Source organism: Eulemur rufifrons, chromosome 27 (assembly GCF_041146395.1).
Source record: "Eulemur rufifrons isolate Redbay chromosome 27, OSU_ERuf_1, whole genome shotgun sequence".
NCBI classification, from domain to species: Eukaryota; Metazoa; Chordata; class Mammalia; order Primates; family Lemuridae; genus Eulemur; species Eulemur rufifrons.
In genome coordinates this window covers 24,168,229-24,184,560 of record NC_091009.1, presented here as the reverse complement: position 1 = coordinate 24,184,560, position 16,332 = coordinate 24,168,229, and the positions used below count along the sequence as shown (strand labels likewise).

General features: G+C 39.3%; 1 protein-coding gene across 2 annotated transcripts in view; it reads right to left on the bottom strand.

Annotated features, from left to right (window-relative positions):
- The window catches only part of KCNH1 (potassium voltage-gated channel subfamily H member 1), a 311,923-nt gene that overhangs the window by 225,767 nt on the left and 69,824 nt on the right, over nucleotides 1–16,332 (bottom strand). Inside the window, exon 6 of one of the 2 annotated variants that reach the window (XM_069459283.1) lies at nucleotides 10,483–10,956. In XM_069459283.1, coding sequence (XP_069315384.1) covers nucleotides 10,483–10,956 — 474 coding nt within the window. The remainder of the gene's footprint in view (nucleotides 1–10,482; nucleotides 10,957–16,332) is intronic. The other variant, XM_069459284.1, reaches the window with a different exon arrangement.

Here is a 16,332-nt window from a genome sequence, read left to right as displayed (position 1 = left end):
TCTGTCACTCACTAGCTGTGTGCTTCTGAAAAAGTCACCAACCTCTCTGTGTCTCAGACTTCATCAATAGTCAGAAGGTAACACACACAAAACCTGTATTTATAGAGGTTTTTTGAGAGTCAAAGAAGAAAATAGGCAGTATGGAGCACTTTATAAATATTTAGTATTAGTAAAGAAAGTCTCTTCTAAACCTTAAAAGGCAGTAAAATAATTAAAAGCATATGTTAATTAACTCAAAACACAAAATTGCTGACATTCTCCTGTAAACATACCAGACCTCCGTTCATGAACAGCTGGTATCGATCACACTCAAATGATGATGCCATCAATTGTTCAGCATTATCATTAAAATAAACACATACTTTCCACAGACTTGTTTTTTTCTTATTATCCTGAATCGTGTGATCTTGATTCACCCATGCAACGTTTTCCTCATTCTGTCAATATTTGAGTGCCTACTGTGTGCCAAAATCTGTGCCAAGTGTTACAAATTACAAAGGAACAAGATACAATCCCTTCACTCCAGTCAAATTGGTTTGGCCATAATTAACCATGTAAGTAGATTATATGATTATAAAATAAAGAAACTTTGGTTTGTGTGTGCAGAGATTATTGCAGGAATGCATAAAATAGTGACCAGGTCAACCTAAGAGAGTCTTCAAAGAGAAGGTGCCATCTCTGCCGATCTTAAAGGATAGGCCCCTTTCCAAGTTCCGGCTAGAGAAAGGTACCAGGTTCAACAAAAGGGAGAACCCCATAGCATGAAGCCAATGGATCCGATTAGCACAGAAATGTAATCGAAATCACTTAGAAAATAATGATGTGGGCCAGGGGTTAGTCTAAACTTTTTTTATTTTTTACAGTCAAAGCTCTTTATAACCTGACTTCTACCTAACCTTTCAAAGTTATACCCCAGTAGAGGTGTAGCACACTGGTTGAAAGTATGTTCTAGAATCCAACAAGCCTGTATTCAAATCCCACTCCAACACTACGATTAGTATGATCTTCAGCAGATGGCCAACCTCTCTGAGCCTCACTTTCCTCGTATGTAAAATGGGATGATGATATGCCAAATTCATAAGAGTCTTATGAGGAGTTCAAGAGATGAGGCATACAAAATATTTAGCACTCATTAAACACTTATTAAATTCTCAAAAAATACTACCCAAGACTGCTAATTGTCTACCCAATATCCATTTCTTTCTAAGGACTCTCTACTTTGTTGGGGTGCAATTTGCCAAGCTAAAAACCACATTTCCTTCATTCCCTTACAGAGAGGGGTAGATGACACAGCGCAATTCTGACCACTGAGACACAAAGAGAAATCATTAAATGGGCTTCCAAAAGATCTTTAAAAGAGGAACAGGTTCAGGAAGCATACGCTCTTTTGCCTTTTGCCATGCCTCCTTTTTTCTATTTGGAACATTGACTTGATAACCAGAACTGGAGCGGCCATCCTGTGACCCCATGGAAAGAGCAAGAGAATCATAGAAATCTCAGCCCAGATAAACTCAAGCCACTAAATCAGCATCAGCAATTGTCTACCAATGGTTTTTTAAATGATGTGAGAAAAACTAAACTCCTATTTCCAGACCACTATTGTTGGTATTTCTGTTACTATTTACCAAATTAAATCCCTAACTGATAAATATTGTTATTCTTCCTTCTTCTCCTCATTCTCTTTGAAATTTTTCCATTAAATATATATGTTATATACATGATATAAGCATATACATATTTATGTTCTATGAGAATTAAGACATGCTTCCTAAACTTACAGTACACACAACTATCTAAATATGTCTACAACACCTTACCCAAACCCCTTAGGACCATATGGGTTTCAGAATTCAGAGAGGTAATAGGGTCCATGTACCATATATGACCATAAGCAGAGTTGAGCAGCACCCCATCCTCAAGCACATTAATATTTCTGCAGAGAAATGTACGAATATTTAGACTAAGTGGGATACATGAAGACCATAAGCAGTAAACATCAGCTCAGGTCTCTCCAAGTACATTCATGTCAGTAGAGGTTTTGCCACAAAATGAGCTATGAAAATTTATAAATTTTGGATTTTGGAATTGTGTATAATGGACTGTAGATGTGTAGTACAAGACAGAATGTATGTATAATCCAGTGGTAAATAATACTCTATGGGGCTGAATAGAAAAATATATTACACCTGTTTCAGAGAACTCAGACAAGGTGTCACAAGTAATGGAACACCTGAGCTTAAGCCATAAAGGATGATTAAGATTTTGAGAGATAAATATAGGAATTAGGAAGAACTGCATGAGCAAAGACCTCAATAACATTGTACTCTAACAACTAGTCAAGAAGAGATAAATATTAATAAAAAAATAACAATCAAGCTAACAGAGATTTTGATATACTGGGCACTGCTCTACTCATTTCACCTGGATTAACATGTTTCATCCTCACCTCAATCCCATGAGATGGATATAATCATTATCCCAATATTTCAGAGCACAGAGAGGTTAAACATAATTGCTTAAGGTCATATAGCTAAGAAGAGGATTCAAATCCAGACAGTCTAAATGACAGTCCTAATAAAAACTCAATGAGATTTTGACCTATCTAACTGGCAATTTTAAAAATTCATATCTGGTGATGGTGAGATAAAAGAAAAGTAGCATGAACTTTTGTAAACTTGTACAATCTTATTGATAGGCAAGCAGATAGTATGTATCAAAAGCCTTTAAAATGTCCATTGCCACTGCCCCAATAATTATAGTGCTAATGATTTTTCCCAAAGAAATAATTAGAGTCTTCTGGTAATAATAGATTAATAAATTCAGATGAACTCTCCCACTGAGAACAACGATAAGCCCTGGACAGACTCTTTTATAAAATCAGCTTGAATGCAGCATGCGCTAGCAGGGCAGTGAAGGATTATGGCTCCAAAATCCAGGAGATGATGGAAACCCAAAGAGTAAGTCCAGCATTTGGAGAAGGTTTTCTCCTGGAGTATTTGCCAATTCCATGGAGGCAGCTAAGAGGAGGAAGATCTGACCATTGCTTTTCACAGCTCTTGGATTTAGGGGGGCAAAAGTAAAAGGTCTGGAAGCTATTAAAGAAAGGGTCCTGCTTTTAGTTGGAACCACAACGGCTATTCTCTACAGCAAACTGAGCCAGAAAAAGTCTTGAAACACAGTTTCAAATCACCTCTTTAAACTGCATTCAGGTGAGTCTGGTTGTTAGTGCTCTTAGCTACACATATGAAGCAAATTTAAATATTCTCTGAAGAAAAATAATACCATTCTAGGCCCCAAAATATTTTTATGATTTTTTTTCATGCAGAATGTCCAGTATGCAATCAAGAATAACCAGCACATGGGCCAGGCGTGGTGGCTTACTCCTGTAATCCTAGCACTTTGGGAGGCTGAGGAAGGAGGATTGCTTGAGGCCAGGAGTTTAAGACAAGCCTGGGTAATACAGTGAGACTCTGTCTCTACAAAAAAAAAAACAAAAACTAGGCAGGTGTGATGGTGCACGCCGGTAGTTCTAGCTACTTGCTGAGCCAGGAGGATCACTTGAGCTCAGGAGTTTGAGGTTGCAGTGAGCTAAGATCGTGCCACTGCACTCTAGCCAGGGTGACAAAGCAAAACACTGTCTCAAAAAAAAAAAAAAAAAAAAAAGAATAACCAGCCCATAAACAGATAAAATAATCTGTAAGAAAACTAAGGGAAACAATATAATACAATAGGATGACGCCCACAGAGACTCCAGATTATTCAGTTATCAAATGTAGACATTAAAATAATTATCCTTAAGGTATTTGACAAGATAAAAGACAAGATCAAGAATTTCAGCAGAAAATTTGAAAGTATAAAATAAGCCAAATGACAATTTTAACTTTGAAAAATACAGCCACCAAAACTAAGAATTCACTGGAAGAGTTTAAAAGTACTTAGGCAAAGCTCAAGAGTGAAACGAGAAACTGGGAGATGAGTCAGAAAAAAATATCCAGAATGAACCACGGAAAGACATAAGGTCAAAAAATATAAAAAAGAGTATAAGAGAGACATGGGAGATAGAGTACAAAGGGTTAACCTAAGTGCCCTTAGAATTCTGGAACAGAGAAGAGAGAAAATAGAGATAAAATTATAAATAGAGAGTGACATTCTCCATCAGGGCCTATTATCTGTGGCCCCCGCTAGACGGGGAGCTCCTGGGGGAGTTATATCCACCCCCATCCCCTACCATCAAAGTCAATACGATTTCTTTAAAGAAGGACCACCCTGAAAGAGTTACCAAGAAAAGCTGGTAGAGAATTAAGAGAGAAGCACAACTTGGGTTGACCAGAAGGAAGGAGGCCGAGAGGGAAGACGGTGTCAGCAGTCGGGAGTCAGGCACAGGAGCCGAGAGTATCTTACTCCAAAGCACAGAGCTGTCTCATAGCCTCAGAGACATTTTCTTCTAGGATTTAGTTTTGTTTTGTTTTTTTTAACCTCTGGGATCACAGCTTCACAGTAAATCACCGCTTGCAGAAAGCAGATCAACTTCTGCTGTTAAAAATGCTCCCCCGGCCCCCTCCCCTGCTCCCGTGCACACCGGCCCCAGGTATGATCAAAACGAGGGGTCTGCGCAGGGTACAGCACCCACAGCCCAGTTTCCATCTGCAGCCTCTGACGTCACCTCCACAGTCCTTCGCCCACCGTGAGCACAAGTCGGGAAGAAGACTGATGAAACAAATAAATCAAAGGAAAAGTTCTGGGCAACGTCGCCAACACCGGGGCAGTGGCGGCATTACTCACATCGCTGAAATCAGACTCAGCCCCCGGCACTGCCGGCAAGTCGAGATCATCAAAAGAGAAACTGCAGCACTTCCTGCCGCTAACGAGACGTGAGAGTGAAAACTCCAGCGTGTCTGGTTTTGTCCTCTTTTTACCAAAATAATTGGATGGCAGAAATACTACGCACAAACATAAAAGAGAGAAATGCCAAGGAAAAAATGCGAAGACACTGTAGTACAATTTAGTTTTTCTGCCCTTTGTGCTATCAGCCATAATGACCAGTGTGAAATGTTGTTGGTTTTTGTCCAGGAACTGTCACAGGCTGCTAAGATGTGCTCTGAGTCCCGAGGTCTCACCTCTCCACATCTAGGGACCCACAGAAGGAGGAAAGCCAGGACAGGGCCTGCACCGATCATGGCTGAAATAACACATGCTATTCAGTAATGATTTTTTTTAATTGCTGTTACTAAATAAATTGCGGTACATCCATACAATAGAATATTATTCAGCAATAAAAAGAAATGAGCTATGAGAAAAAGACATGGAGGAACTTTATATGCATATTGCTAAGTGAAAGAAGCCAATCTGAAAGACACCGTACTGTATGATTCCAACATTAGGACATTCTGGAAAAGGTATCAGTGGTGCTGGAATTCCAGTGGTGGCCAGGAATAGTGACAGCGGGAAGGGCGTGGGGGTGGGGGGATGAACAGGTAGAGCACAGGGGATGTTTTAGGCAGTGAAACTACTCAGTATGATCCTGTAATGGTAGATACATGTCATTGCACACTTGTCCACCCCACAGAATGTACAACACTGAGAGTGAACCCTAATGTAAACTATGCACTTTAGCTAACAATTATATATCAACATTGGCTCATCAATTGTAACAAATGCACCACACATATGCAAAATGTTCACAACAGGGAAAAACGTAGGGGGCAGGAGGTGGCAGGGTGGTCTCGGTACATCTCACTCCATTTTTCTATAAACTAAGACTGCTCTAAAAAAAATAAAGTCCACTAATTTAAAAAAAAAATTGCTATTATGAGCCACAGACAGCACCTGTACAGTATTGCTACAACACGGGGGAAGAAAAGCCCTGGTCATCTCATGACTTTCACCTGATAGTTTCCTACCGGCTTCCAGCTAGACAGCAGAGGAGTCACCTGGGTACAAATTGAAAAGGTAGCCTTCTAACTAAAAGGTGCCACAAATGAGGACTGACAACCATAAATTAACAGGATAAGTAATACGCGGGTCCAATTGGCCTTCAGCATCAATGATAAGGAAATGCCTGGAAAAGCTGGGAATAGCGAACCTAGAAGAATTTAGAAGTGACAACATTCACCAAGGAGAGATAAGCAGGACAGGCAACTAGACCCTGGAGTCACTGCCGACCTCTGTCCTCAGCGTCCATTCTTGAACACATGTCCCAGTGACAGGTTAGAGTCACCCAGGCTGACGACCCAAACCTCTCGTCCCTCAGCTGTGAGGTCCACCAACCTGAGGGAAACAGAAGGGGACATGCCAGGGAATGATTCAGAGAGGGGTCCCCAGGCGCTGAAATGCACAGCTTGGTTTCCCCAACTTCCAGATTCCCTGATGAGACACCATGATCCACAGGAAAAAGCACAAGCCTAGGAGTCAGGAGACTAGGGTCGGTTTCATTACCTCTAAACAGATGCCATCAGCCAAAAGGACAAGCTGCCCCTTTCCTCTCATCTGCAAAACAGGGAAAATACTCGCTCTGGAGCTACAGAAGGTTAGAGCTGGGATAGACTCATCATACAGGTGAGGCAAACTAAGTCCAGGGAGATGCAGTGACTTGTACAAGGTGGCACAACTGGATGGCAAAGTCACACCGGGGTGAAAGTGTTTTGGAAAATTAAATGCATGAAATAAACGGATGCTGTCGTCGGTGCTATCATCTTTTCATGGGCACACCTTGCTCCTGCTCTGCTCTAAGGTGAGCATCTCCCAGGAGAGCAGGCTCTTGGCAAGTGTCAGCTGCATCGCTGGCACTAGCTAGTCGTGCTGCTTTCTGAAGTTGCAGAGCCAGGAAGAGAAGCTCTTGGCCACTTCCAGGCTCTAAGGCATCAGAATTGAGACCAGGGACATAACATGGTTGGCCCCATTCTCCCCTTTGCACTTCCACACTCCAATTGCAATAAGCAATGAGGTTTCCTTGGGAGAGTGAATCTGGTTTGTCAATAATAATTCCATCTTTAGTCGATGAAGCGCACTAAGCCAACAATCCACTAAGAGCATGAAAGAGACTCATTAGTCTTTTGCTTCGACAGACCCATTCCAAGCTTTAATTCACTCAGTTTCCAGACCTTTTGTCCTCTAACCAGTTTAACTAATGTACAAACATATTCCCATACAGCCTCCAAAACAGATTATTACCAACAGACTGGAAAATGACGCAAATGCAGTCCATCTACATAAGTGAAACAAGTTTAGCCAAAGGGATAGTCTGTGTGGCTTAAATCATGGAGAAGGGTTATGTCCACAGGGCCGAATTCACAACTGCTTTAGCAATTTCCTCTAGTGCGTCTTGACCCAGGCCTTGGGTGGGTCCAATCTTTTCACTTCGAGAGCTCCCCACTCCCACTCCACACACAGATGGCAAAACCACCACTGTTCATGTCCATCTTCTTTGATCTCCATTGGCATAATTAGGAGAACACCAGAGATAATTCAGCTCTGTGTATTTTTGATGAGAAATGAGTCAGTCATTCCTTAGTTTCTCTCCACACTCTCCCAGAAAAAGAACCTAGAGCAGAGGGAGCGGCAATCTTAGCTTAGGGACTCCACAACAGATCATGGGTAACAGAGCATGTGGTGAACGTGAACCTCCTAAGCTATTAATCAGAATTCTCCAGCCAAAGGGATTCCCCTCAGCCTAATCCAGATTTGCCAGGTGGGATGACCTTCATACTGCTCCTCCCCGCAACCTCCTCTAACCACCACCAGCCAAACCACTACCCAAACACTGTGCCTTCAGGAAGGTAAAACAGTATCATCCCCAAGATGTAGACAGGAAAACTGTGATCCATAAAAGCTAAATGACATACACAAGGTTCACAGCTGTCCTAATAGGTGATACGAACAGGACTAAAAGCCAAATAGTCAGTCTCCTCACATTGATCTCCTTCCGCATCACCACAATTGTTATGAAAGGGCATTATTTTGGGTGTCCGGACAAAACTTTAAAAGAAGTTACCAAATATAAAATCAAATCTTTATAGAAGCAAATCATAGCTATAATCCCCTAATATTTACATTATTATTTATGATCAAGAAGTGGTAGTAAGAGCTTGTAGAGTAAACCCTTTTACAACTAGAAAGCTACAAATAAGTGACACTTCTCCTATCACTGATTTATTTCATGAATCTAGCAATCAGAAACTACCACTGGGATATTCACAAATAATGGCAAAGGATTGCCAACCCAATGTACACAGTCCCTGGGGAGAAGCTCTCTGTTCTGTTAACCCACCAGGTAATATTGAGGCATTTACATGTATATTTATAGTTATGCCCATTTTTAATAAGAATCTGTGGAAGCTAAAGAACTGTTCTATTTATTTGCAAAATTTTTAGTACCATTGCTATAAAAACCACTCAACTGGTTTTTTTCAAGTTAAATTCCATTTTCCATATCTGTATAAGAAGCTCTTTTAGATTGAGATAATTCATTTGAATTACCTAAGCCAAAATGATATTTTCCTCACTAACATAAAATCTTCTAGAAATGTGCTTACAGAGAAAAATATCATTTCCAACATGTACTAAAATTCACATTTAAGAATTCCAGCATTCACTTTAGCGATGAATCTGCTCTTGTAAAAGATCAGTCTTAACTCATTTAATCCCTCTAGAAAATCTACGCAAGCCACCCAGAAAATTAGTCCTTGGGATTTTAAAGTATATTAAAACACACCACCCAGATAAAAGCATGGACTGTTCTGGATCTAGAGCATCTGAGCACCTAAACTCTCTCCTTCTAGCTCTATGTTTAGCAGCATTTTGTAGGAAGAGCTACTCTTCACTGGAGAGAAAAGTGGTAGGTAGTTTGGTTCTCCCAGAGAGGAGTGTCCTCGCCCACTGCTGGTACTGAGCTAAAGGCAAAGAGGCATCATTACTCCACCAGTAAGACATGGAGTCATTGGCCAGGACATGATATCCTGGCAGGGAGCAGGCTCTTCCTTCCAACTGTTTCACATCTGTGTCCTATGAGCCCTTGCACCCTGAGAATGTGTCACGCCTCAACTCAGCCTCCAGGTGGCTTCCTAGATTACCCACCCTGTTAGCAACCCAGCCAGACTGAGACCGTGGGGTCCTCTGTAATCCAAGGCAATGAGGGCCCATAGCTGAACAAGGCTAAAGACTTATCAAATGAACTGCCTTATCTTAATCCATCTGGAGTGTCAACTAGGAGTACGAAAAAGGAAGAACAATTCCCATACAACACAAGCTAGATAAGAATCTGACATTTTTCTTTGCAATGACTTGACATCCTTGCTTTTTCAAAGGAAAAAATCACTTTAACCAGCCCAGTGGCCCTTCTTGCTGCAACGTGTCCCAGGCACCCATTCAGACAATGACTGAGCATGTCCTAATTCTAACACATTTACAGGGCATTTATCTTCTTTTAATTCCTTCCATTGCCTGTAGGACTAACAATCCAAAGTAATTGCTATAGTTTGGACGTTTGTCCCCTCCAAACCTCATGTTGAAATTTGACCCCCAATGTTGGAGTTGGGGCCTAATGGGAGGTGTTTGGATCATAGGGGAGGATCCTCCATGAACAGATTAATGCCCTCTCTCAGAGGTGAGTGGGTTTTCAATCTATTAGTTCCAGAGAGAGCTGGTTGTTAAAAAGAGTGTGGGACCTCCCCTCTCTTTCTCTTGCTTCCTCTCTTGCCTCATGATCTTTGCATGTCCCCACTCCCCTTCAACTTCTGTCATGAGTGGAAGCAACCTGAAGCCCTCACCAGATGCCCAGTCTTGAACCTTCCTGCCATCAGAATTGTGAGCCAAACAAACCTTTTTTCTTTGTAAATTGTCCTGTTTCAGGTATTCCTTTCAAGCAACACAAAATGGACTAAAACAGCAGTGTAATCCAAAAACATCACCACTCTTCTTAACCACAAGCTGGTATCTTAGTATCTCAGCAAACAGTTACCTCCAAAGCTCATTTTTAGCAAAGAAATAACTCATTCCAAAATTTGAAGAAGGAAGGAAGGAAAGAAAGAGGGAACAAACTTAGGGGAAAAATGGTATCCCTGTTATGAGAAGTTTATCAGCTATCAAATACCGAAAGGTCAGCAGCAGATAAAAGCAAAGTCCCCATAATTAGAATAATCAACAAATAGGTAGACATTCAGCAACTGAATACCAAGTGTCAGATTCACCCGTGCAGTGGACATGCATATCTGCTCCTGCAGCCCCACCACCCCTGAGCCAGTGGCTTGCATTCACATGGAATAAGAGTAAGCTTTATGTCTCTTTCACACCCATTCACTGACATGCAGAGCCGCCCAATCTCCAAAGGATGGGAATAGCAGGCAAGGGTATCTGTCAAGCATGCTCCCTCTGTTCTGGACATCAGTCATGCTAGTTCCCACCCATTTAATTACTCTGCTGTTAACCACCCACATTTAATTCAGTTTTAAAGACATGACAACAAGGTCTGAGATTTGAGGGATGTACCTGACTCTCTCTCCCCTCCAGTGGTGGTGGAATCTGATCAGCAAAACCAATCTTCCCTGGATCACCCATAAAGGCACTAACCTCATCCACGTTCTCAAAAGCGTTGATGACATCATATGGTAAACAGGACAGAAGATCAATCACAAACCACGTCTTCAGGTAGTTCATGCGGATAAGTTTGGGGTCAGAAATCACCTCCCCCGCTGGTCCAACAAAGGTGGTATGAAAATTGAGCACAATATCCACCAAAAAGATGACATCCACGATGCTATCCACAACCAGCCAGGCCACATTGTTCTGCCTGGTTTTAAAGGAGACATTGTAAGGGACCAGGATGGCTGTATAGAAGGTCAGGATCAAGATGATCCAATCCCACGTGGTCTTAAAAACACAGTAATGCAAGATGATGTGAGGGGGAGTCTTTGGCGCCTCTTGCTTGTATTGGGGAAGGATGTCTGAGCCCAACTGCAGGACCTGTACAGAAAAATATGGCCAAGAGAGAACTAAGTTAGGATTAATTGCAAATATCTAACCAGTCAGCATCTGTCACTGACAAATGCTCATAATCCTCTGGATGGTTCATTGGGTATAATAACAGGTATGAGAGGAGTATGGGAAAATGGAAGTAAATATTATAATAGAAATAGTCAGAATGAAACAATAACAAACTATTATTTCACTTACTATGAGCCAAGCATTGTAGTAAATCACATACATTTATTACCTTACTTAATTCTAAATACAAATTTGCTTTTTTTTTTTTAAAAGAGACAAAGTCGTGCTCTGTTCCCCAGCCTGGAGTACAATGACACAATCATATCTCACTGCAGCCTCAAACTCCTGGGCTCAAGCGATCCTCCTGCCTCAGCCTCCAGAATAGCTGAGACTATACACACATGCCACCATGCACAACTACAACTTTGATTTACTAGACAATTATTATCCTATATGACAAGTGAGAAACTGAGGCTCAAAAAATTAATAAACTTCATTCAATGACTATTTATTGCTCAGATTTCACCCAACTGTTGCAGAATATATTCTTCTCATTAGCACATTGAACATTGTTCTATGATAGACCATATGTTAGTCCACAAAACAATTCTTAAATTTTTTAAAAATCAAATTTATATCAAGAGTCTTTCCTGACCACAACAGAAGAAAAATAGAAATCAATAACAAGTGAAATTTTGTAAACTTTACAAATAAATGGAAATTAAACAACATTTTCCTCAATGACCAATGGATCAATACAGAAATTAAGAAGAAAATTTAAAAATTTCTTAAAACAAATGAAAACAGAAACACAGCATACCAAAACCCATGGGATATAGAAAAATCAATACTAAGAGGAAAATACACAGCAACAAACACCTACATCAACAAAGTAGAAAGATTTCAAATAAACAATCTAATGAAGCACCTCAAGGAACTAGAAAAGGACAAATCAGACCCAAAATTAGTAGAAGGAAAGAAATAATAAAGATCAGAGCCAAAATAAATGAAATTGAGACTAAAAAATACAAAACAAAAAGCAATGAAAGGAAAAGTTTGTTTTTGGAAAAGATAGACAACATTGAAAAATCTTTAGCTAGACTAAGAAAAATAGAGAAATCCCAAATAAATAAAATTAGAGATTAAGAAGGAGATATTACAACTGATACCACAGAAATACAAAGAATCATTAGAGGCTATTATGAACAACTGTGTACTAACAAATTGAAAAACCTAGAAGAAATGGATAAATTCCTGGACACATACAACCTACCAAGATTGAACCAGGAAGAAATAGGAAACCTGAACAGACCAAAAACAAGTAATGAAACTGATTAAATCAATAATAAAAAAAAAATCTCGCAAAAAAAAAAAAAAGAAAAGCCCAGAACCAGATGGCTTCACTGCTGAATTCTACCAAACTTTTAAAGAAATACTAGTACCAATTCTTCTCAAATTATTCCAAAAATTGAAGAGGAAGGCATTCTTACAAACTCAGTCTACAAGACCAGCGTTACCATGATACCATAAGCAGATGAGGACACAACAACAAAAAAGAGATAACTGCAAGCTACTATCCCTGATGAACATAGATGCAAAAATCCTCAGCAATATGCTAGCAAATTGAATTCAACAGCAAGGATTTATCCAGGGATGACTCAACATACATAAATCAATAAATGTGATACATCACATCAACAACATGATGGGAAAAAACCATATGACCATCTCAGCACAGAAAAAGCATTTGTTAAAATTCAATATCCCTTGATGATAAAAACTCAACAAATTAGGTATAGAAGAAATGTACCTCCAAACAATAAAGGGCATATATGACAAAACCACAGCTAACATCATACTGAATGGGGAAAAGTTGAAATCCTATCCTTTAATATCTGGAAAAAGATAAGGAAGCCTATTTTCACCACTTTTATTCAAGATAGTACTGGAAGTCCCAGCCAGTGCAATCAGGCAACAGAAACAATAAAGGGCATCCAAATTGGGAAAGAGGAGGTCAAATTGTCCCTGTTTGCAGACATGATCTTGTACTTAGAAAAACATAAAGACTCTACCAAAAAAAAACTGTTAGAACTGGTAAACAAATTCAGTAAATTTTCAGGATAGAAAATCAACATACAAAAATAAGTAGCATTTCTATACACCAATAGCAAACAAACTGAAAAAGAAATCAAGAAGAGAAATCCCATTTACAATAGCTACAAAGAAACACATAGGAATAAATTTAACTGAAGAGGTGAAAAATCTCTGCAAGGAAACCTATTAATATAAAACATTGATAAAAAATTAAAAAGGACATTAAAAAAGGAAAAGATACCCATGTTCAAGGATTGGAAGAATTAATATTGTTAAAATATCTATACTTCTTAAAGTGATCTAGAGATTCAATACAATCTCTATCAAAATACCAATGATATTCTTCAAAGAAATAAAAAAAAAATTAGAGAATTTATATGGAATCATAAAGACCCTGAATAGCCATAGCAATCCTGAGCAAAAAGAACAAAGCTGGAGGCATCACACTACCTGACTTCAAAATATTCTACACAGCTGTAGTAAGCAAAACATCATGGTAATGGCATAAAACAGACACATAGCCAAATGGAACAGAGAACCCAGAAATAAATTCATGCATTTACAGCCAACTGATTTTTGACAAAGGCACCAAGAACACGCACTGGGGGAAGAACAGGCTCTTCAATAAATGGTGCTGGGAAAACTGGATATCCATAAGCAGAAGACTGAAACTAGTCCATTATCTTTTACTGTATACAAAAATCAACTGAAAATGGATTAAAAAGTAAATTTAAGACCCAAAACTATGACACTTTCAGAAGAAAACATATGCGAAATGTTTCAGAACATTGGTCTGGGCAAAGATTTTTGGACTAAGACTTCAAAAGTACAGGCAACAAAAGCAAAAATAGACAAATGTCATATCAAACTAAAAAGGTTTGCACAACAAAATATACAATTAACAGAGTGAAGAGACAACCTACAGAATGAGAGAAACTATCCATCCAACAATAGATTAATATCCAGAATATACAAGAAACTTAAATCTACAGCAAAAAAAAAACAAATAGTGTGACTTTAAAATGGGCAAATAATCTGACTACACATTTCTCAAAAGAAGACATATAAGTGCTCAACAGATATATGAACAAATGCTCAATATCACTAATAGCCAGACAAATGCAAATCAAAGACACAACGAGATATCATCTTACCCCAGCTAAAATGGCTATTATCATAAAAAGACAAAAAATAACAAATGCTTGTGAGGATATAGAGAAAAGGGAACTCTTATACACTGTTGGTGGAAATGTAAATTAGCACAGCTATTATGAAAAACAGTATGGAGGTTTCTCAAAAAACTAAAAATAGAAATATCTGCACTCGAATGTTTATAGCAGCACAATTCACAATTGCAAAGATGTGGAGACAACCCAAGTGCCCATCAATACATGAGTGGATTAAGAAAATGTGGTATATGTATACCACGGAGTTCTACTCAGCCACAAAAAACAATGGTGATCTAGCACCTCTTTTATTGTCCTGGATAGAGTTGGAACCCATTCTACTAAATGAAATATCACAACAATGGAAAAACAAGCACCACATGTACTCACCATCAAATCAGCACTAACTGATCAACACTATGGTGCTACAGGGTAGTAATACTCTCCAGGGATTAAGGGGTTGGGGAGGGGGCAGTAAACTCACAACTAATGGACGCGGTGAGCGTTGTAGAGGGGAAGGGCATGCCTCTAATCCTTGCTCGGGTGAGGCAAAGACATAAAATGCAACCAAAATGTTTGTACCCTCATACTATCCTGAAATAATACACAGATGGCAAATAAGCACACGAAAAAGTGTTCAGTGTGATTAGCCATTAAGGAAACAAATGAAAACTACAATGAGATATTTCTATACACCTATCAGAATAGCTAAAATAAAAAAGTAGTGACAACACCAAATGCCAGTGAGAATGCAGGTAAATTAGATCATGTATTTGCTAGTAGGAATGTAAAATGGTACAGCCACTCTGGAAGAGTTTAGTAGTTTATTAACAACTAAATACACAACTACCATATGACCCTTACACTCCTGGTCATTTCTCCCAGAAGAATGAAAACTTATGTTCACATAAAAACCTGTACATAAATGTTTATGGGAGCTTTTTTCATAACAGCCAGAAACTGGAAACAACCCAAATATCCTTCAACAGGTGATACATCTGCATCATAGAACACTACTCAGCAATAAAAAGATATAAACTACTGATACACTACAACCTGGATCAATCTCCAGAGATTGAAAAAGAACAATCCCCAGAGATCACATACTTATGATTCCATTTATATAACATTCTTGAAATGCTAAAATTATATAAAAAGAATAAATTAGTGGTTTCCAGAGCTTAAGGAAGGGGTGAAGGCAAGAAGCAAGTGGGTGTCACCATTAAAAAAAAGGCAACATGAGGTATCCTTGTGGTGATGGAAATGTTTGTTCTGTACCTTGAATGCATCAATGTCAATATCCTGGTTCTGATATTATACTATAGTTTTGCAATTTTCCCTCAGTTTACATCAGGGGAACTGAGTAAAGGGCAGATGAGATCACTTTGTTTCTTACAACTCCATATGAATCTATGGTTATCTCAAAATAAGAAGTTAAATTTTAAAAAATCAACCGCATGTAGATGAATCACAAGTATTTCAAAGAAGGGGTCCTGAGCACGCAGCTAAGAAAAAGGCAGGGTGAAAAGGGAGGAAAGTTATTTAGGGAGGAGTTGTATGTTTGCAAGATACAGTCTGGGTGATAAGACTCTTCAGCACAAGAACTCAAAAAATACCACCAGTAAGCAGCCCCCTGCTGATTCCAAACTAAAGCCACCTAGCGCTCCATAGTTCTTGGTAACAAACCCTCAGGAGGAAATGACCTTTCAGAGAAAAATGGCTGTTCCTGTGACAGTTTGATATAATCTATAACTGTTTCTAAGTAGATTTACCATTCTGATTCTTTCCGGGACTCTATTTGGCCCTGCCTGAGTGAGGCCTGAATCAATAGTGTCTTCATACCTCCCCAAAATGCCAGCTTGACCAGAGACTCTCCCCTGCTGATATTGCTACAACACGTATTCAAAGAGGATTGACAGAGGCACTAGGCTAGAGAGGGAGGATTGATGAGGACCTGCGTTCAGTTTCCCCCTTCTCGCCTCCGGGATGCAGCCTTTTACATTTAAACCACAGGGTATTGGCATTCTAAAAGTAGATTTTTGATTGCTAGGACATTTGATCACAATAAATGTGACCCATTCTATTTCCACGTCTT